This window comes from Pinus tabuliformis, chromosome 3_1 (genome assembly GCF_031772625.1).
Source record: "Pinus tabuliformis cultivar Carrire ecotype Pingquan chromosome 3_1, CPIR1, whole genome shotgun sequence".
Taxonomy (NCBI): domain Eukaryota; kingdom Viridiplantae; phylum Streptophyta; class Pinopsida; order Pinales; family Pinaceae; genus Pinus; species Pinus tabuliformis.
In genome coordinates, this window is record NC_142301.1 from 63164065 (window position 1) to 63187358 (window position 23294).

At 37.3% G+C, this 23294-nt stretch overlaps 1 protein-coding gene across 2 annotated transcripts in view; it reads left to right on the plus strand.

The window, feature by feature from the left end:
- The first annotated feature begins 12181 nt into the window (after positions 1-12181).
- The window catches only part of LOC149185789 (dynein beta chain, ciliary protein), a 238775-nt gene continuing 227662 nt past the window's right edge, over positions 12182-23294 (plus strand). Inside the window, exons 1-2 of one of the 2 annotated variants that reach the window (XM_089410801.1) lie at positions 12182-12329; positions 12576-12771. In XM_089410801.1, coding sequence (XP_089266927.1) covers positions 12603-12771 — 169 coding nt within the window. In that variant the 5' untranslated portion in view covers positions 12182-12329; positions 12576-12602. Of the gene's footprint in view, positions 12455-12575; positions 12772-23294 lie in introns of both variants that reach the window. The other variant, XM_089410800.1, reaches the window with a different exon arrangement.

A 23294-nucleotide genomic window follows, 5' to 3' on the forward strand; every position in this document is an offset into this window, starting at 1 on the left:
ACAAGTTTTGATAACTTGATCAATATCAACAAAATCAATGTAATAAGGGACATTCCAAAGATGTCCAAACCAGATCAAGCTGTATGTGCCCCATGTAAACATGGCAAGCAAACTAGAACCAGCCACAAGACTAGGGAGTTCTCCACATCAAACCCTATAGACGTCATTCATGCAGATTTATGTGGGCCAACCAGAACTCCAACACTCCAAGGAGAAAGGTATTTTGCTTTATTTGTTGATGTCTATACTAGAATGATGTGGTTATATTTCATAAAATATAAATTTGAATCATTTGAAAGTTTTAAGAATCTTAAAGCTCTTGTAGAAAATGAAAAGGATTCCAAAATTAAATGTCTTAGAACGGATAGAGGAGGAGAATTCACATCAAAATAATTTGATGAATTCTATAAAGAACATGGAATCGAAAGAGAGCTCTCTGCTACTAGAACACCTAAGCAAAATGGGGTAGTTGAAAGGAGAAACTGAACTGTTCAAGAAATGGCCAGAACTATGTTACTAGCAACTGACTTGCAACCAAAATTTTGGAAGGAAGCAGTTGGGACAACAGTTTATACCTTGAATCAAACTCAACTAAGACCAAATAATGAGAAGATTCCTTATGAATTATGGAAAGGAAGACCTGCTTTAGTAAACTACTTCAGGATTTTTGGAAGAAAATGCTTCATAAAGATCAAGGATGACTCACCAGGAAATTTTGATTCTCAGGTATTCTACTAGAAGCAAAGCTTACAAGTGCTACAATAATCAACTATGAAAAATAGTGGAAAGTATTGATGTGAAGATTGATGAAGGGCTTCCAGAAAAGAAAATTGAAGATCATGAAGTTGACCCCTTTATTGAAGAAAGCAAAGAAGAACCTGAAAAGGAAGAAAAAGATCAAGAAAAACAAAAACAAAAAGAACCATCTCAAACTCCTTGAAAAGTGAAATTCCTCCAAAAACATCACCCATAATAGAAGATTATTGGAAATGTAGATGAAGGAATACAAACCCGAAGAAGGATGACAAGTACACCAAAGAGAAATGGTGTTGCTCTCCTATCTATGATAGAACTAGAAGCTTTTACTCAAGCAAGTAAGGATCCTCATTGGGTGGAAGCCATGGAAGAAGAAATATCTCAAATCGAGAAAAATGAGACATGGGAACTGGTACCTTGTCCAAAGGATAAAAATATAATTGGAACTGTTGTGAAGGTAAATCCCCTCTGCGGACAGAGGCGATCCCTACTAGCCCAAATAGGGTCTAGCAACAATCAAACAACGCTAACACGCAGGTTCCTAATTGCAAATCAAAGATCGATGATGAGGGCCTACCTGGATTCCAACGCTAATATTTGTAGAAGAGTCGTCGCTCCCATTCCTTTGCTCCGGCTGGTCACAATCCCCACGATCCTCGTGAACGGACACCTACACATGCAAAGAACGACACAAATACAAGCATAAAATCCAATAGATGCAACTATATATCAGTCAGAAAGGATATAACTCAATCATCATTACAAAGACAATAAGAGTGGAACCATAATGATAGTCGTCTATTATTGATAAACAAAGAAGAGTACAACCATAGTTCTGACGTCAAATCCTCCTTTGGCTGGGTGATCAACAACAATGGGGGAAATCCTCCAAAGAGGGGGCGTCAATGGGGGAAATCCTCCAAAGAAGGCGCCAGCTGGCGCTCTGTCTCAGAGTCGCACTCGCGCCAGCCCAGTTGGGTAAAGTTTTTAACAAACAAACTTACGAAGGTTCTTCCTAACCTATTCATGAACTAATTCCATCTTGAGTTAGTTCAGTTGGGCTTCGAATCTCCATAGGAGGGAAGTAGTTCTCCACCTCTCATAGAAGCTTCTTAGTGATAAAGCCAATCCCATGAATCTTGTGGATGACCCTAACTCCTTCTCCTCTATCTATAAAAGCTTGTCCTTTTGCCTTTGACAAGTTAGTCTCCAAGTTCCAAATTCTAAGTCCCAAAGTCTGAGAATTGCCAAGTTCATGCTACAAGGAGCCTTATTCATTCCCATGAGGCTAAATCTTAAGAGAGGAGATTCTTATCCAAGTGACCAAGGAGAGAGAGGCTTGTTCCCCATTCCCAACAAGCTTTGCAAGGCATGTGTTGCTAATCACCTAGCCAAAGGAGGATTTGACGTCAGAACTATGGTTGTATTCTTCTTTGTTTATCAATAATAGATGACTATAATTATGGTTCCACTCTTATTGTCTTTGTAATGATGATTGAGTTATATCCTTTTTGACTGATATATAGTTGCATCTATTGGATTTTATGCTTGTATTTGTGTCGTTCTTTGCATGTGTAGGTGTCCGTTCACGAGGATCGTGGGGATTGTGACCAGCCGGAGCAAAGGAACGGGAGCGATGACTCTTCTACAAATATTAGCGTTGGAATCCAGGTAGGCCCTCATCATCGGTCTTTGATTTGCAATTAGGAACCTGCGTGTTACCGTTGTTTGATTGTTGCTAGACCCCATTTGGGCTAGTAGGGATCGCCTCTGTCCGCAGAGGGGATTTACCTCCACAACAGGAACTAAGTGGGTGTTAAAAAAAAATGAATGAAGATGGACAAATCATCAAAAATAAGGCAATACTTGTCTGTAAAGGTTATTCACAAATTGAAGGAATCGATTTTGAATAAACCTTTGCATCGATAGCTCGTATGGAAGCTATAAGGATGTTCTTGGCATTTGCATGTTCAAAAGGATTCAAAGTCTATCAAATGGACGTAAAATAATCATTTCTGAATGGGGAACTCAAGGAAGAAGTCTACATGGAACAACCTGAAGGTTTTGATCTAGCAGAAGGAAAAGACTTTGTATGTAAGTTGAAAAAGGCATTATACGGTTTGAAACAAGCTCCTAGAGCGTGTAAGCAAGACTAGATCATTATCTACAACAACAAAACTTCAAAAAGGGGGTGGAAGGAAGTAATCTATACATGAAGATGGATGAGGATAAATTACTAATCACCCTTGTATATGTTGATGATCTAATTTTTGCTAGCAATAATGAGGAAATGAGCCATGAGTTTTCTCAAAATATGTCAAAAGAATTCGAAATGTCAATGATTGGTGAGCTATCCTACTCTTTGGACTACAGGTGTCGCAAACCACTGCAGGAATGCTTATCTCTCAAACAAAATATCTCAAAGATATGCTTAAAAGATATGGAATGGAAGAATGTGCACCTATGAGCACAACGATGACCACAAACTGCAAATTAAGCAAAGATGATGAATCCCCCCCGGTAGATGCAACTCTTTACAGGTCAATAATTGGAGCTCTCTTATACTTAATTGCTACAAGGCCTGACATTATGCAAGCAGTGGGAATGGTGGGAAGATTTCAATCAAGTCCTAAGCAATCCCACGTGTTGTGTAGGTTTTAACCTCGTATAAAAATTACCTGCATACGAATTCTAAGAACATAAAATAAACAATGCGAGAGCATAACACATAAAACACGTATACACAAAGATTTTCCCCTGGATCCCAAAACCGGGACTACCAGCTTGATTTTTTCATTATGTTCCTTTCAATGTTACAATACATATATATACATGCCGAAGCATCCAATACCATGGACTGAAAACCATCGCGCCCAAAGCCATGTGCGAAAACCATGCACAAAACCATAGGTAGGTTCGCCCACCTAATATAGGGTCCAAAAAAAAAATTCCCCGGGCCGTTGCCCCGGACCTTGTAGAGGGGAGCTACTTGCCCCCCTCAAATCCCCTGTGACCCCCCCCCCCGCTGCACAATCGGCGTAACGAAGGGGGGGCTTCGCCCCCCCTCTAACCCCCGGTTAACTAGGGTGGCTAGTTGTGGAAAGAATATAACACAACCCAACATGTTGGCTGTGAAAAGAATTCTCAGATACTTGAAAGGAACCCCTGACTTTAGTCTTTGGTATCCCAAATGCAAAAATACTACAGTGACAACTTATACCGATGCTGATTGGGTTGGAAGAATGGATGATCATAAAAGAACCAGTGGAAATGATTTTTTTATGGGAGACTGCTTGGTAGTTTGGCTCAGCAAAAAAAATCATCTATATATCTCTCTACAACTGAAGCCGAATATATAGCCGCAACTAACTGTTGTACACAAATAATATGGATGAAGGAAGCTTTGAAGGAAGTCAACGTAGAAACTAAACAACCAATCACCATCTATTGTGACAACACAAGTGCTATCAGTAAAAATCTAGTGATGCACTCAAAGATCAAACATATACCAACCAAGTATCATTTTCTCTATGAACAGGTGGCTGAACAAAACATCAAGTTGGAATATACCAATACTAAGGAACAAATTGCAAATATTTTCACCAAACCTCTTCCTCGAGAAGCATTTGAACATCTCCGTCAAAAGATGGGGGTTATTGTTTTAGCATCACACTAAACCGATTCTTAAGATGTCACTTGAGAGGGGGAGGAGTTTGACAGGGGGAGCAGTTCGACAAGGGGAGTCCTTGTGCACTCCTTTGCCATTGATGTCAAAGGGGGAGAGAAGAAGAATATTGCCACGAATGACAAAGGGGGAGATTGTTCATCTAGATTGTCATTGATGTCAATATGGCAATATTATGGGATACCAAATGATGATGTGAAGCCAAGGATAAGCAGATCCGTGAAGCAAAAGGAGCAAGAAGCCAAGGAGGAAATCCATCAGGGAAGCCATTAGAAATACATTGGAAGCCAAGAACAATAGAAAAGAGGAACACATCATCGAAAGAAGAGTTATCGGAAGAACGAAAGAGTGAAGAGAAGTCACGGGAGCTAAGAACCCAGTAGTGCTATCAAAAGTCATAGGAGTGAAGAAGCGAGAACCCAACAGTAAGGGTTGGAAGGAAGAAAACAATGATATCGGAGGAGATAAGAACCCAACAGTGATATCAACGAAATATCCAATAAAGAACCAAATCATATCATATCGACTAAAGCCCTTATTGCGACATATGTTGCGGACCTAATAGGACTATCAAAATAGTTTTATTGAAATATTGCATCCACAACGTCGCAAGTCTTGAAGCCTTGAAGCCTTGTTACATTCAAATCCTTCGATTGCAATATGTATTACGGACCTGATGGTTCCATTGCAATATGCCTTAATACAATATCGCAATCGTCGCATTATCGCAAACCATAAAGTTTATTATGTATCACCACCCCAAATCCGCCAATTGTGATATGTGTATTGCGGACCCGTCGTTCATTACAATATGCCTTAATACAATATCACATCCGTTGCATAATTGCAAACCATAAAGTTTATTATGTGTCATCACCCCAAATCCGTTGATTGTGATATGTGTATTACGGACTTGCCGGACCATTACAATATTCCTTAATGAAATATCGTGTTCGCCACATCGGAAGGTGTCACAAAGTCTTAAAGTTATGTCACACCAAAATTTGCGATTACGATATCACTATGGACCCGAAACAGGTTATGAATACACCGATATGTTATATCACGTCCGCCTTATTGGGAGTCATATCACAAGTCTTAAGGGTTGACACGACCAAACCGTCGAATGCGATAGTATTGCGGACCGCCGATTGTGATAAGGGCGTGGACCCCAAACCGTCGATTGTGATAGACCCAACAGACCGTCAATTTGCATGAAGCTGTGGATCTGACAGATTTATTAACTGTTGTTTGATACTATATCGCATCTGCTCCATCGACAGTAGGGGAATCACTATGTTATGTGCAAACCTCCGAAAGTTGTGATTGCGATTATTGTGATAACGTGGCATGTGGGACCTCCATGTGGGTATAGCCTTGGATGCATATTAAAAATGGGCCTTTCCAATATATTGCGTAATAAGCGACCTCATACAATAAGTCGACTACTCTTCTAAATGAACGTGTCTTTTGGGTATTGGGGAAACCCGTATAAATACAAGTTATAATACCTCACCTTAAGTATCGATCGGGCATCCGGCACATAGAAGAATTAAAAAAACTTCACAACTCTTGAACTTGAAGAGATAGAGGAAGCCAAAGGTCGAGAAGTCGAAGGTCTAGCAGATGACGAAGGTGCAACAGAAGTCGAAGGTCGAGCGAAGAAGGAAGCAGGAGACCGAGCGAGAGAACAATCTTTTGGCCTGATTCATCTTGGAAGGTTCAAACCAGAAGTGAAGCCATAGGGCAGACAACGAGCTGTTGTAAAGATTACAAGGACAAGATTTGGTAAAGAAGTCCTTGGAAGCAGTATAATACAATCAAACATTTCTTAACAGAGTAAATCTATAGGGTCAGAGCTCTTGGGGTTGGTGCCTTAGAATTGGAAGGATTGGTGTCCTTGGAGTTGGTGCTCCTAAATTCAAGGTTGGTGCCTTGGTAAGATAGGGTCGGAGCCCTAGAGGTTGGTGTCTCATCAAAGTCCAAGTTGGTGCTTGGAAAAATTCATTAGATATTGTATTCAATCTTTTTCTATATTTAATAAAATCATTTCTTTGATGTGTAAAGTATCTAAACTGGTAATAATAACAATTGAAAAGAAATACTGATTCACCCTCCTCTCAGTATTTCCAACAAGACTTGCAATGTGAGGGTCGTGTGATGTGAGGGAAAGGTTGTGAGGGTTGTGATATGCAACAAAAACATTGATATGGTGTTAGAATGATCCCTCTCCGCACAATGCACCACATGGATGTGGCATTGAAATGTGGGGAGGAAAGAAAAAGGCTATCTAAACTTTGCTTTAAGGCAAGGCAACACGTGCAACAACAACATCACAAAGTCGACACTTAGCCAAAAACAACCTTTTGTTTGAAAAAATAGTCATAAAGAATACTTCAAGATAGCATATTGGATTTGAAGCAATTGAGGAAACCCGCTTAAGAAGGGAAAAACTTGCTTAAAGAAGGGTAGAGGGTAACTTAAGAGATGTTTTCTTACCACAAGTAAGGAAAACAATGAAATTGGGAAGAGTTGTTGATACAAAATCATTCGTAACAAATCAAATATTGAGGTTATACTTATTTAAAAGGGTGGGGTATACTTTTAAATCATTATTTTTTTCTATTTAGTTCACAGTCCCCAAAGATCAATGACCACTATGTCCACAAAATATTTGTACCATACAGAGCTACCTAAAAGGATCACTTCCTGTCGGCTCAATCACAGAGTCTAACCTTGATAATGTTGAGAGAATTGAACCCATGACCTCTTAATAACATACGTGCTTCAACGATGGGAACTCAACAAACCGAGTTAACCCTTGGGACTCTCTTAAACCATTATATTACTACTACTACTACTAATAATATAATTTTAAGGTGATGGCCATGCCAAACACAAAATTGGTATATGCGATCTCCTTGTTTGTGGGACAAGGGACTTGCCTCTGTGTAATGATTTGACTACTAAAGTCTATAGATGTGTATATACTCTATCCCCTCTGGATTTGAACTTGTGACCTCTTAGGAGGAAACACATGCTCTTAATCATTAGGGTCACTCAAGCTATACACTTATATATTATTATCATCCTTAATAAACTTATCATATATATATATCTATCTATATATATATATATAACAACAACAACAACAAAATAATAACATTAACAATTATTTGGAAACAAAGAGTCTTTTAAAAGTGGAAGTGTTTGATGTTCACTTTTTTTAATCTTTAATTATGGTAAATAAAATAGTATATTTGAGCGCTCTTAGTTCAATATGGAAGAGATGTTGTAATGTCCTATCATGTAAATATTTTTTGCTCAATAAAATGACATTAAAAAAAAATCAATAATTGAAATAAAATTGAGGTAAAATAATTTTATTCTTAGTTTTAACAATCCCTAGTATTATTGTGGAATATAATCTATTTAAAGGGGAAAATCCTTGTTCTTCAAGGCCAATGTGATCCCAATAATTTTGATCTTTTAAATTAAGATTTGTGTGAATTGCTCGAAATTTAGAACACCCAAAAAAAAATTCTAAAATTTGTTACCACATGGATGAGCTTTATCCTAGTTTGTTATTTTACATAATATTCCAGAAGCAAAAGCTATAGCAACAACGAATGCCACTAAACATTTAATCGATCCTCCCTTTAAGAACTGGTACCAATAATTCTAGCATTAAATATCAATATCTTAGAAGAGAAAAAGAAGAAAGAAATAAATTATCTTAACATCCACGAGGCTAAAGATAGCCTATGGGATAGATTGCTTCTTCATCTTCTTGATGTATTCGGCCCTTTTTCTGTGAAGCTTCAAAATAAATACTCCCAGCTTCTTGAAAAACCCCTCGCTAAATCAATTATCCTAAGAGCTAGCTACCAACATATCTGCATGACTTTCCCTGTTGTCTTTGAAGGCCTCACATTCTAAAATGAAATGTGTTTTTTTTTTTCCACTTTTCCGGAAGAACAAAAAATGCATACTCTTTCCTCCCATAGTTCCTTTGGCCTTTTTCAGCGCCCTATTTCACAACGGAGTTGATGAGAATTAGTCCTTAACCGAGCAATAAGAATTTTGGCTCTCCAAGAGATATTGGCCTATGTGTATGCTTTTGGTTGATGACTATGAGTGGGATTAAACACTTCAATATAGTAATTTTTCTTTCTTCCTAGCTCCTTATCCCAAGTACATTTGTGGAACTTTTCCATAACAAAAGCTTTTATCTCTTTGCTGTTTATGGGACACGCATTCAAGCAAATACCCCATTTACTAAACTATTTGTTATTTTGTTGCATCCAAGTTTTTTTTCTCTTGCACAATCTATCATTAAAGACAACCTTAGGTCATCTACCCTCTTCCATTTGCTCAATTTTTTTTAAATACCTTATGACTCACACCATAGTAATTGCTAATAGGAGTAGTCCCTGTTTCACTTAACATGATATCATAAGGAACTGCACTTTTAATCTTAAATTTGTTTGTAATCAAACACTTCTGAATTTTCTCAACTTGTCTCCACTGCATGTCGGATGTACTGCTAGCCCACAGTTCACAACCATAGAGAATCACTAGAAGCCCAAAAAGTGTTTGAGTGGTTTTTCAGTCCCATAAATCTGCCTCTCTACACCTATTTTGAAAAGCATCAAATGCTTTCCAACCCCCCAAAGTTCTTTTCTTTCTACAACCATTCCAGCTTAGATTTTTGTTGAAGTCAATTCCGAGGTATTTGTAGTCCGCAACTTCTTCCAGAATGTTGCCTTCAAAGTAGAACTTATACTGTTTATAATTTATCTTCTTAGAGAAGACCACTACTTTCGTTTCGCTGAGAGTGTCATTGACATGAATGCCTAATAAGTATAATATGCATAATAAGTCAATGCTTGTTTTTTCATGATTAATCGAATGGTGGATGCATACTAAGTCTAAATTTATGAATACCATGTATAATTCTGTTGAGAAAAATGCCAAGCTTTACTCTCCTCATGGTACTAGTGTTAAAAGATCGATCCCACTACGCTTGATGGATGCCTCCCAATGACTTTGGACTTTTACATCGGTGTGTGAATTTTATAATTTTTATTAAAAATACTAATTTAGGTAGAATTATTTTTAATTTGAAAATATAAATTTATTAAAAAAAAATCGATCTCATGTATAATTTGTAATTTGTAATAAAATATATATTTAAAAATGTTATTTACTAATTAAATAGAATAATAAACAAATTTTGAATATTTGTATCGAGAGACTTTCTCGTAAAGAGATTGTAAAATAAATGTCAATTTATCATTTTTTCCAAATCAAATAATATAAAAATAAAATAAAATAAAATAAGAAGATGAATGTAATGTAATGTAAACATTTTAACTTGTTCAAAATAAAATAAAACTAAAAATAAAATCTGTGATTCATGTTCATATATTAAGTCTTTTCCATAAGGGACTTGGTATACTAAAAATAAAATTAAAAATAACCCTATAAAAATAAAATAATAATAAAAATTAAAATGATCTATGGTATTGACTTATGGTATTCATGCATAATATAGCCTATTTAAAGAGGGAAAGTAAACTAGCCATCTTAAAATCTATTGAGATACAAACATCTTTTAGATTGAAAGGGGATTTGTTCCCTCTGCTTGCTTATCCAAAGTTAAGATAGATCTAGGCTCATTAATACAATTTAAAAAAACTTATTAATAATTATTGTGACAATATTAATAATATTAATTTATTATTTATACTTCTTAATATTGGGATTAATTTCAATATTGGATAGAAGAATATTGTATCTATGTGTAGGATGTTGTCACCAAGATTGAGATTGTAGAAAATTAAGTCTCTACTCCATCATACTTTTATTATTTCCCATATATAACTCCGACCCTCAACCGTTCTCCATAAAATTTAAATTAATTATTTTAAGAAGAGCCTTTTCGATAATAATGAAATGTTATTTTAAGGTCCACGAGACTAAAAATAGTCTATGAGACTATTAGTTCTCTGTTTTTCGATTTTTGCAATTCAATCATTTTCCGATTCAAATTGATGACGCGCTGGCCCAACCTTCCAACAATCCCCTCGTTAAAAGACAATGCCAAGAAATTGATGCTAACATGTTCTCATAACTTTCTTTGATGTCTTTGAATGCATCACATTCCAAAATGAAATGCTTTTCTAATTCCACAGCCCCATATGTGCAAAATGTACACACCCGTTCTTCCCAAGCTTCTTTAGGCCTTTTCCACCGTCTTGTTTCACACCGAAGTTGATGTGAGTTGGTCCTTAATTGAGCAATAAGAACCTTTTCCCTCCACAAAATGCTAGCTGCAATGAACTCTTTTTGTTGTAGATCACACGTAGGGTTGAATTCCTCAATGTAATGTTTCTTCTTTCTACCCAACTCTTTTCCCCATACCTTTTTACAAAACTTCTCCATAACAAAATCCTTTAGCTCCTTGATATTTGTGGGACAGACATTGAGTTAGATATTCCATTTTTGCATCCATGTGTAGTTTTGTTTAATCCATGTTTTCTTTCTTTCACTCATGCCTCCATTGAAGATAACATTAGACCATCTACCTACTCTCATTTGCTCAATCCTTTTTAGATATCTTATGAGCCACACCATAGCAATTGCTTCAATGGGAGTTGCTCCTGTTTCACTCAACATTATCTCATAAGGTACTTAACTTTTTATTTTGAACTTGCACATGATCAAGCATTTTGGATTTTCTCAATTTGTTTCCATTTTGACACGGGAGTGCTACTAGCCCACAATTTATACCCATATAGCATCATTGGACAAAATAGGAGTTCAAAAAGCACTTTAATCGTTTTCCAATCCCATAACTCTGCCTCTCTACATTTGTTTTGAAGAGCATATAATGCTTTCCACCCTCCTAAAATTCTCTTCTTTCTGCAGTCCTCCCAATTGAGTTTGTTGTTGAAATCAATCCCAAGGTACTTGTACTCATTTACTTTTTCAAGAATGTTGTCTTCAAAGAAGAAAGTATGCTGGCTTTGCTTTCTTTTATTAGAAAAAATCATTATTTTGGCCTTGCTAGTATCGACTTGCATCCCCACCGCTCTACAAAAATGCTCGAGGGCATATAAGTGCATTTGCAATCCATGGAACGATTTAGAAATCAATACAATATCATGAGCATATAAAAGAAGCTTTCTCACAACCTCCCCCAACCAAACACCATTTCCACCTTGCAGATTTAGGCACTCTTCCAATTTATCAATGTATAGACCAAAAAGAGTAGGGGATAGAGGGCAACCTTGTTGACTCCAATGTCACTTCTAAAGCTTTATGAAATCTGTGTTGCGGTTCTAATTTTGACTTTCACTTTTTCATAAAGCCTATAGACAAGCTCTATAATGCACAGAAATTTCAAGTTCTTCCATTCTACGCCACAACTTATAAATCAAAGAAGCCTAAATTCAAAAATGACTACCTTATAAGGAACAACTACTACGGTTAATTATTTAAAAAAAATTTAAATTCCACCCATTAAATAAAATAAATAAATAAATTATCTGAAAACATAAAAATTTAACAAAAATTAAATTCCACACATTAAATAAAATAAATAAATAAATTATGTGAAAACATAAAAATTAAAAAATCCAAATAGAAGTGACCTATGTTCACCTTTTCTTTAGCAAAGAGAATTGCAATTTAACGAGAATAGCATCTTCTCTTTTAATTTTCGTAAATCAATTGACGAAAACAATGTGTCTATTTTCGTAATACTTTACAGTTTACAGTTGTTTGAGCTTCAAATCAAACAGTCACAACCGAATGTGTCGAGAGACGAGACGTAGCAGGTGTAAGGCCTTTATTTACACACATGAATTGCTCAAGGCTTCTGGTGGGCAGCATTCCTTTGATAAATGCAATTTCTTTTCTCGGGTAGTTGGCAGAGACATGATGATAATGCACTATAAATTGCCCTTCATTTTTCCGTTTGGTTTTTCACATTCGAAGCGATTGCTGGTACTGCATCGACCAATTTCGATTTCTATAGTCGTCGTTTGCGATTAAGATTTTGGTCTTTTGTAAATGTGGAAATGTTATGAATCTTTTTGTAACGAGTTATGAGTCGGGGATTGTGCAGGATTGATCTTATTTAACTGAAGAAAACATGGGGCAGACTCTACGTAGAGCAACAGGGTGGCTCAGAAGTGCGAATCCCACGGCACCAACAAAATCATCTTCTGTTAAAGATCACAAGCCCGAGCTATTCAGCAGACCTCCATCACAATCCAAGTCCCAAGAGTCCATACCAGTGAATAACCCGAATTGGGATCCCAGTAAGTCAGAAAGTATTCACTATGTATGTCTTTAGTATCCAAGCTCTCATTGAATACCTAAATATCTTTAGTATCTCATGCTATCATTGAAGACCTAAATATCTGCGAATATCCTCGATACAGGGCAGATTAAGGGAGGGAGAGAGGATATTTTAAACTCGTGAAACCTACGCTAATGTGCTGGGATTTTAAGATATATTGATGAACGGTTTTGTAATTTTTATGTTCATAGATGTCAACGGATAGATTCAATAATGCAATATTTTGAGTATGTTCGCTGACAATGTGGACTTTGTTGTAGCCGACATGCTCTTGAATATTTGCAATTTTATGTAAACATGGGTTTAAAACGTATTTTATTTTCGGATCAAAGCTCCAGTTGGCTCATTTATGTGCTAAAAGAGGAAAACTACAATCTATTCCCAAAAGTACCATTTCTTATATTGTGCTGATAGAAATTATCGGCATTGGTTTGTGGGAATGCATTGAATCTAGACCGTGAATTATTGGGTGCCTTCAATGTGAACACTCCGCGAACCCGTTTGAAACTCTGTCTCATAGGCACAGGTATCAGGTATGCACCTTGAGGATGTATTTCTAGAGTTCACGGAAATGGTGGTTGAGGTATAAAAAATTGGAGCTTGAGATATACAAACTCTAGCTTGGCAAGAGGTGCATATTAAACCCAGATTTAGAGAGGCCTTTGTTAGTTGTAGAGTTATCATTGAGGCCCAACTAATTTGGAAGCCTGGTTCTTTGAGCTGCATTAGTAAAATTGAGTATTTTGCTTTTCCTGGTTAATATAGTTTTCACATTTAGAAGGTATGCCAATGGTTTTTTTGAGAATTTGCTCATTCAGGGAAACTTAATGGTTGTCTTGTAGTGGGCTTGTTCAACTAAAATAAATTGTTAAGATGGTATATGGAAAAGTTTGGACGCTGAATTAGTTTCTCCTTTGGATGCTCCCAGATTGGCTCTAAGGATAATATTAGACCAATAGACTGTTGAAGGTTTTCTTCAGGAGGTCCAATCATTAGGGTTACTGGCAAATTGAGGTCGTTATAGGTTTGAAAATTTCTTGTTCCTTAGTATCTTTGGCATTTGCAGTTATGAACATGGGGGAAGCAATTAAAAGTCTGCTAGAGAGGTGAGAACCATGAGACACGCTTTAACCATTTGAATGCTTCAAAGTTTCAAACCCTCACTGCTAGTTTCTTCTGACCTAGAAATTGATATTGTCTTATTTGTCATTTTTTATGCCGAGGCCATCATGGTGCAATTTGCATTTTATGAATTTTATAATTGAAGGCTGGTTATCATTAGGGGTTTGTTCAATGGCCTTGGCACTAGTGGCAGGGAGCAAGGAGTTTCACACCCTTGGTCAAGGTTCAAATCACAAAGACTTCACCTCAAGTAATTATTGGACCAGATAACACAAAAGCCAGAGAACATAACACATAAACCAGAAAACTGATACCTTGACCAGTTTCTATTCCCACGGGCTGTTCTGGCACTTGGAGATAGGGGTTGAGCTTATAACACTGGGAGGTCATGACCTGTGTGTATATATCACGAACCAAAGCCCACCCTCACGTTCTCCTCAAGGCCTGCCATTTTTTCATGGTTCAAGTTGTCAAAGCGGTGACCGGTTTGATTCCTATTCTTTGGGTGCTTCTATTCCAAGTTTTACTCTTTCAACTACTTGTGAATCCCTAGAGTGACACGTCAAAGAGATTGGCCCCACTCTGGGCAAAACATGGGGAGTTTCAATCAACAAAAAAGGGTTGAAAGCATTAGGAGGCTTTCTAGAGTTCTGGTCAGTGCAACCAAGAGGGGAAACATCTTTCAATATAGAAGATACAGAGAATATGGGAAAGTTCCATTTTTGGAAAGGTTGTAAAAGTTTTTTCACAATCCAATGAAGATGGGGATGACAGGAAATATCTCCAAAGGCGGCTTCAAAAATCCAATAAATTTTCCAGTTATGTGAAATACAAAGAGCTGCTGAGGTAGTGGTCTTAATTGTCCAGCTATGGCCAGGGTTGTGTCTAAAAATACCAATTCGATAGCCTGATATACATATAAGATGTACACTAGCACGATTATTAACCTTCTGTTTAACTGTTAACATCATTACTGACACTAAACCTGGTGGAATAAGTGCCACTATTCCCTTTTCCTTCGAGTATGCTTATATTTTTTCAAAGTGGTTGGTTGGTAACAAACCATCTGCTAAGGTCTTGAAAAACTGCCTGCAGCTGTGTTTTGAGTAGAAAGTTCATGAGATGCCAGATCCAAAACTTGCACCTCGAACTTGAGGTTTCCATGATCTATTCTTGTGAACTTTCAGCCCTAGAGCTGATCTGAAATATTAAGTTACAGTAGTAACATTTCCCTTCTCTTCAACCCAATTTCACATGTCAGCCAAGAGAATAAATACCATACAAGTGCATTTAAAAATCACAATGCTACAGCCCTTAGGGTACATTTTTCCAAGCATATAACAGTTCTGAATTCTCTTATTACGGCAACTTATAACAGTAAATATGCTTCTTTATCTTCAAGATGTGTTAAATCATTTAATAATTCAACTATATGTTATATAAATCAGGATGAACAACAAGTACTAGAATCTACACAATCAAGAAAATAACATAAGTTGAAAATCAAATATATAAGTACACTATTTGGACAGCTGGAAACTTCACACGCACACACATAAGTGATGAAGTACACGTACATATGACAATTTTATCCCAAAGTTGTTATAAGTCAAGCTCTCCAAACCCCAGCTAAGAAAACAAGTAGTATTGGTGTTTCCAAATGCAACAAAACCCTAATCTTCTTCTCTTGCAAGAGTTACAAGATAATATTGGAAATACTGAGAGGGAGGATGAATCAATATTTCACTTTTTCTTACAATTTAGTATTAAAGCCATTAACCAATCACTTCAAAGGAACACAAGATATATATGAACAATATATTTATATTACAAGGGAAGTTACGACTTCCAGATTTACCAACTACAACTGGAAGGGCTGCAACCCTAGATTTACCAGCTCCCACTGGAAGGAGGCGACAACCTCTTGAAGGAAGCTACAACATCCTTCCCTAGCACCACCTTGCCACTAAAACAAAACTTCTTGGGCTACCATACCAGGGACAATGACCCAGTTACAACAACATTCAAACCATGGTTATTTACAACTTTAGTACTACCCCTTTGTCATGTCCAACTTGCATGCTGCATTAACTCATACTGTAGACAGTTCAACAATAAAAATGCACACCTCAGCTCATCAATACCAGTGCCCTTACTCTGCCTTTGATTTGGCTCGCAAGTTCTTCAAGATTTGCTCCAGCTCCAAAACTTCGTCAAGCCTGCTCAACAACTTCATCAAGGGAGGTTGCTTCAAGGCTTATACAAAAAGCTGCTTCAAAACTTCTACAAACAAATATCAAGGTCTGCTACAAGGCAAATGTAAAAGTCTGCTCAAAGGATTGCTTCAGACTTCTTGTATCAATGTCCTTGAAATTGTATTAGACTCACCCTTAAGCTCAGGTTAGGCTATCAAAAATATGCCTTTGGATCCGCCTTTAATTCATGCTTTAGATTAGCTGTCAAAACAATGAATGAATGCCTCAGTAATGACCAAAATTATGCTAGAGGATAGGGCTGAGATCATCCACAGATTGGGTCACAGGATTAACCTTAGATTGACCTTAAACAAGTCTGAAGTCAGCCTCGGATTGCAGGCTCGAATTAGGCCTCAGACAGGCCGAAGATGGGCCTCAGAAACCTGCCTTAGAGAGGCCGCAGTGTGCCTCAGGCAGGGCCGAATTAGGGTGAATATAACTTCAGAAATACTGCCTCAGAGAGGCTGAAACTTGCTATGGACCAATATTGGAAATACTAAGAGGGGATGTGAATCAATATTTCGTAAATTTCAACAATTTAAGTATCAAAACGATTAACCAATAACATCACATCAGATGAACACAATATATATATATATATATATATATATATATATATATATATATATATATATATCTCACTCTCACTCACTCTCTCTCTCTCTCTATATATATATATATATATCTCTCTCTCTCTATATATATATAGATCTCACTCTATATATATATATACAATATTTTTATATTACAAAGGAAGCTACAACTTCCGGTTTACCAACTACAACTAGAAGGGCTACAACCCCAAGATTTACCAGCTCCTATTGGAAGGAGGCGACAACCTCCTAAAGGAAGCTACAACTTCCCTAGCACCACCCTGCCACCCTATAGAATAAAAGATAAAATAAGATCCTCTTGGGCTTTCGTACTAGGGACAATGGCCCAAATACAACAACATTAAAATAACTTCTGTTTTGCCTCTTTCTCATTGTTGAAATATGTAACTAGGTTCAGTCTTCATATGTACTCTTGATTCTTGTATATTGTAAAATGAAAAAGAAATTATTATTATTATTTTTTGTAGCATGGGTTTCATGTTCAAGGTCATTTTATTTTAGGTCAAATCTCCCATTGAGTGTTTCTAGGTTTTGTCATTGAGTCAAAATGTTATGTAAAAATTAGTTAGATTAGGTTATTATTTAATTTTCAGTTAAATTAGATGAAAGGGCACGATCATAAGATCATGCCCTTTCCCCAAAGGGTGTCCATGGCGGTATATAAGCCAGGCACCCGCAATTGTAATAACCATCATCTGTAAATTCATCTTATTAATAAAATATTTCTATATATATTCCTGTCTATTCAGAAGTTTTATGTTTCATCTGGTATCAGAGCAAGTTGTTCCTCAGTTTAGCGCTGCCACCATATAACACAAGCCACTGCTGACCATACTTCCCATACGCCCCCCATCCAAGCTACCCGCATCCCTCACATCTGCTGTCTTCTACGCTACCTATCCACTGCTCTTACAGCCACAACCATGGGTATTCTCGGCTCACGTCCGCTGCCCACGGCCGTCCGTCCGCTGCCCACAGCCTTCCGCTATCCCTGCTCTCCGCTGTCCGCGTCCCCCGTCCTCGCTGCGTCCGTCCTATACACCCACCATCGACCGTAGCCATCCGTTAAAGACTGCGGTGATATTCGAGATATTTTTTTGAATAGTCAAAGGGTTCCGTCAATCAAGGTGACTGTTCGGATTAGAAATATAATATATATATATATATATATATATATATTATAATATAATTATATATGTAAGTTATATATAATACATAACTATAATTTAATTATAAGTTATAAAGTTATATATAACATTATTTAAAAAAAAATTAATTAATTAAATTAAATTATTAAAAAAAAAAAACTTAAGCTGGCAGATAAATACACGCCCCCGCAAACTTGTTCGATGTCGACAATGACAATGGCGGATTTTCAGAAAACATTGTTGGATTCGGAGCATAAGATAAATAACAACCACGACGAGGTCAGTAAAAGATTAAATGAATTCCAGATCTCCCCAAGCTGACGAAATCAAAAGTCTTCACGATACGACAAATCGAATAGAAACAAAGATGGAAAATCAACATGTCCAAACAGAAGTACATATCAGAGATGCCGTAACAATGCTGAAACTTCTGTGTAAAAAGATGAATTGTACACCCGAACAACTACTAAAAGAAAATGAAGAGAATCAAGAACACATCTCATCAGATTCAACAAAGTCCACTGACTCTCATGAAAAAGTTGAATCCCCAAGGAAATCAGCAACACCCCACCAAGAAGTGAGTAACACAGCTTTTACAAACAAGCAACTCTGGGATAACTTTACCAATCAACACCCTTTTTTCGCTCAACCATTAGCAACATACCAGCGAAGGGCAAAAGTCGAGATGCCTAAATTCGATGGAAATGAAAAAAACAATGTTGCATGGATAAATAAGGCAGAAGAATACTTTGAGATATATGACATCAATGACGATGATGAAAATCTCAGGCATGCATCCATGAAAATGGAGGGAGAAGCATATAACTGGTATATGTGGTGGAAAAAGACAACACACGTCATTAGCTGGAGGAAATTTAAAGATGCATTCTTTAAAAGATTCCAAGGTGTAAGGGAAGAAGAGTTCTTTTCAAAACTCATCAAATTACGACAAAAAGGAAGTGTGGACGAATACACTCAAGAATGGGAGACCTTAGTAACACGAGTACCTGGGTTATCAGAATCTCGTCTAATTCAGTCATACATCTCGGGACTCAAAACCCATTTACAAGTAGAACTTGAGATGCATGACATTTCATCAATAGAAGTAGCAAGACGAAAAGCAAAAACAACCGAAAAGAAATTCGAACAAATATTTTGGTCAAAATCCGAAAAAACATATTCAAGACGAAGAACACCTCAGTATGCGGACGCAAAAAATACAAGATATGTTCCACCACATCGTCGTGAAGATGAAAAATCTAATGTAGAAGCGCAAAGGATAAAGGAGGGTAAATGCAAGCGCTGTGGTGAGAAGTGGGACCCCAAACATAGGTGTGCTAAAGGAAAAGAACCAAAGAACCTATATAATTGTGAAGCAACCAATGATTCAAACAGTGAAGATTCTGATATTGAAGAAACAGAAGATGCTCTAGAATTCTCACTAGAATTAGATGACGAAAGTATTCCGCAAGTGTCATTATCAGCTATGACAGGTATATCACAACCTCAGACGTTAAAGTTAAAAGGACACATAAAGAAGAACAACGTGGTGGTTCTCATTGACTCTGGTAGCACACACAATTTTTTGGATGCAACTGTGGCAAGGAGACTCAATATTTTTTCATTTCCCTTACCAAACATGAAGGTGATGGTAGCAGACGGTAAGAAGATTGAAAAAGTGGGGAAATGCCATAAGGTTAAATTGTAGATTCAAGACTTCAGTTTAGAATCTCCGTTTTTCACAGTACCATTAGGAGGAGTAGATGTGGTCTTAGGTTTCCAGTGGTTACGAACTTTAGGTACTTATGCCGCCAACCACCAAGTACAGTTCATAAAATTCAAATGGGGAGGTCAGAAGTACAAATTACACGGATTTCAAGCTCTATATGGGTATGAACCCCCAAAATGGAAGGATCTAGCTATTGTCCAAACAAATCTACCCGCTGTTAAAGATCAACTAGAAGAAACCCAAAAAATCGTCCAAATATTAAAAGAAAACCTGAATAATGCAAGGAATCGTATGAAGCAACAAGCATACCGTAACAGAACCGAAAGAGAGTTTGAAGTTGGAGAATGGGTATTTGTTAAGCTCCAACCATACAAACAATTATCCTTAAAACAGAAAGGAAAAAACAAATTGGCACCAAAGTTTTATGGACCTTATCAGATCAACAAAAAGATTAGCCAAGTTGCATATGGTTTAAGCCTTCCAGAGACAAGTCGTGTTCACAACGTCTTCCACGTATCTTGCCTTAAAAGGGCACTAGGTAACAATCAAACAACGCAAACAACACTTCCATCCATAGATGATGAGGGAAGAGTCATTTTAGAACCAGAAGGTATTTTGTCTACTAGAGAAAGAAAGCTTTGATATCATATTATCAAGGAATATCTGATCAAGTGGAAGGACTTGCCCGAAGAAGAAGCTTCTTGGGAGAATGAAGCATTGTGTCAACAACATCTGTCGTTACGTATGCTTTGAGGACAAAGCATTCTTTCGAGAGGAAGGCAATGTTATGTAAAAATTAGTTAGATTAGGTTATTATTTAATTTTCAGTTAAATTAGATGAAAGGGCACGATCATAAGATCATGCCCTTTCCCCAAAGGGTGTCCATGGCGGTATATAAGCTGGCACCCGCAATTGTAATAACCATCATCTGTAAATTCATCTTATTAATAAAATATTTCTATATATATTCCTGTGACCCAATGTTGCACGAAGCGGGAGCGAAGCGGAAGCGCGGAGCGCGGAAGCGTCATTTTCCAAAAATCTAGGAAGCGAAGCGTCCGCGGAAGCATCTGCTATATATATATATATTTTTATATTTTTTTGCATTTATACTCAAAAGAAACATCCCAAAGTGTTAACTTGATGCCCTTTGTTAAGACATTACAAGTTAATTACTCCTAGTTAAACGAGAATTGAGTTTATCGGTAAGTTGGTGAGTGAAATTTCCGATTCCTAATCCCTTGTATATCTAGATATTTCTTAGTACATGTTCCTGTCTTCAAAATTTTAGGTTTCCATGTAGCTACAACCTAGAGAAATTCTATCATCCAATAGAGTGGCAGAGACTGCAACTCAAACTATTAGATCACAGTAGTGGATAGATCTGTAATCCATGAATCCATGTGGCTTTTATTGAATTAATATAGGCCCCAGAAGGCTGTAAAAATCTGTACTTTTGTCTTCATAACCACAACCAGCTTTGGGATTCATCATTTATGTATCATTTGGGGCATGGGTTTGCGTGCTCTTTATATCATGGGCAGCCACAACCTATTTGCTTATCGAGCTCTAGCATTTCCTTTATGCATGCCAGAGTAATGAATAAGGGACCCTTCCCTTTATTTATTCAATAGCTTGTTGAGGTGAGTGATTCAGATTCTGGAATTCAATCATCTATCGAAGTGTTGCCATGTGGAAAAGGAGAAGAATGATTAAGATTCCAGAATTCTACAATCTATCGAAGTGTTGTCAAGTGAAAATGGAGAAGAGCGATTACTATTCTAGAATTCCACCTGTCAAAGTATTTTCAATTGGAAATGGAGCAAAGAATTTAAGATTCCGGAGTACCACCATCTAGCAAAGTGTTATCAAATGAAAAAGGATAAACTAACCAAGATGATATTTGAACCGAATGATTCCTAGGGAGTCATCATCCACTGTGAAAGTTGGGTTGCATATTGGATGTACAGAATTAGAGATTTTCTTATTTTTTGAGAGTTCAGGATATATTGCTTCCTTTTTCCTGGGATTGAGTAGATCTTTCTTCTCACTACAGTGTCTTCATCCTTATAATATTGGTGGATCACAAAACTTTCTCTGCAGTTTCTTGAGCTGCATATTTGGTCAAGCAATGAAAAGCCCCTTTAATGTCCTCCAAGCAACCTGCAAGAGCCCCAGTATTTTTGTTTCTCTTGTCATGTCTTGGTAACAGAAGGAATATTGTGGATTTTAATAATCTCCATTAGAGGTTCCTGATACATTTTGATGTCCTTTTTTCATGAGTAAGTTCATACTATGTATGATATTTTCCCGCTGAATGTTTTGGGTGGACACTTCACCTGTCTCCAGGGGAAAGAAAAACAGTGAGATAGAGAACGACGTGTCAGTGATGAATGAAGTGCTGAACATAAAGGCTGTAGAGAGGATGAGACAGAAAAATGACACTAAGTTCATGATTAGTGTCCACTTGAAACACGACCATGTGATTTCTTAATTGCTGAAGGTTGCAATTTCATTCCAGATAAATGCTTGGAAAGTCCATTAAGGCTTTGAATTTTTAATTATATGGTAAGAATGGAATGTGATTTTGATTAAACTTTTAGCTGTAAATGCATCTATAATATGTCTGTCAAGACTCAAGTGAGCTTTAAGTGTCTATAATTTATATTTTTTTATATATATATTGTGTTTATTTCGGTATTTAACTTCATACAGCAAGTTAATTTTTGCTGCCCGCGGGTTGCGTCGGGTTGCGTCCGGGTTGCGTGCGCTTCCGGGCGGGTTGCGTGGCGCAACCGGATGCCCGAATCGCCCTCCGAAGCGCGGATCCGGGGCAACGCCACCTAAAAACCAGGAATCGTTTTTAAAAAACGGAATCGCGCAACCTAAAATTTGGAATCGCGCTTCGCCTGGAGATTCCGGAACGATTCCGTACGGGTCGCGGTTCCGGCTTAGGATCCGGGGGGGGGGGCGATTCCTGCAACCTGTTCCTGTCTATTCAGAAGTTTTATGTTTCACAAAAAGTCAAAGAGCCATTGTCATATGTAAAAGACCCCATTGGGCATCTTGTAACATGTCAAAAGAATTACTTTTGAGTCAAAAGAGTCAAAATATCCCTCCAAGACCAATTTGGCCTGGCAACAGAGAAGTCGACCCAATTAGGGCATATTGTCCTCCTTGGAAGCCTATATATAAGAGAGCATTCGACCTCCTATGGACTCACTCACTCATTCACTCATATATCAAGCGAAGGACAAGAAGGTGGCAAGCGAAGGAGTTGAAGGACGAAGGAAGATAATATTTTCGATCTATCTCTCTCTCTCTATATATATCTCACACTTGCGAAAGGAAGCCTAAGGTTTTGTAGCTACTAGGCTGAAATTTTCCAAGAAGTCAAGAAGTGTCGAAATCTAAGGAAAAAGAAGCAATTTGATCTCTCACAAGGCATAGAAAAAGAAGCAGTCCAAGCAAAGGAAGGAAGAAGCTTTAAAAGCCTTAATTCTCCCACATGTGCGAAGCTGGTTGCAGGGGGTGGCCGAAAAATTTCAGACCTGTAGTGGGGGCCAAAAATCTAAAGTTGGGAGTCGAAGTTGTGCTGCTAGAAAAGATTTGA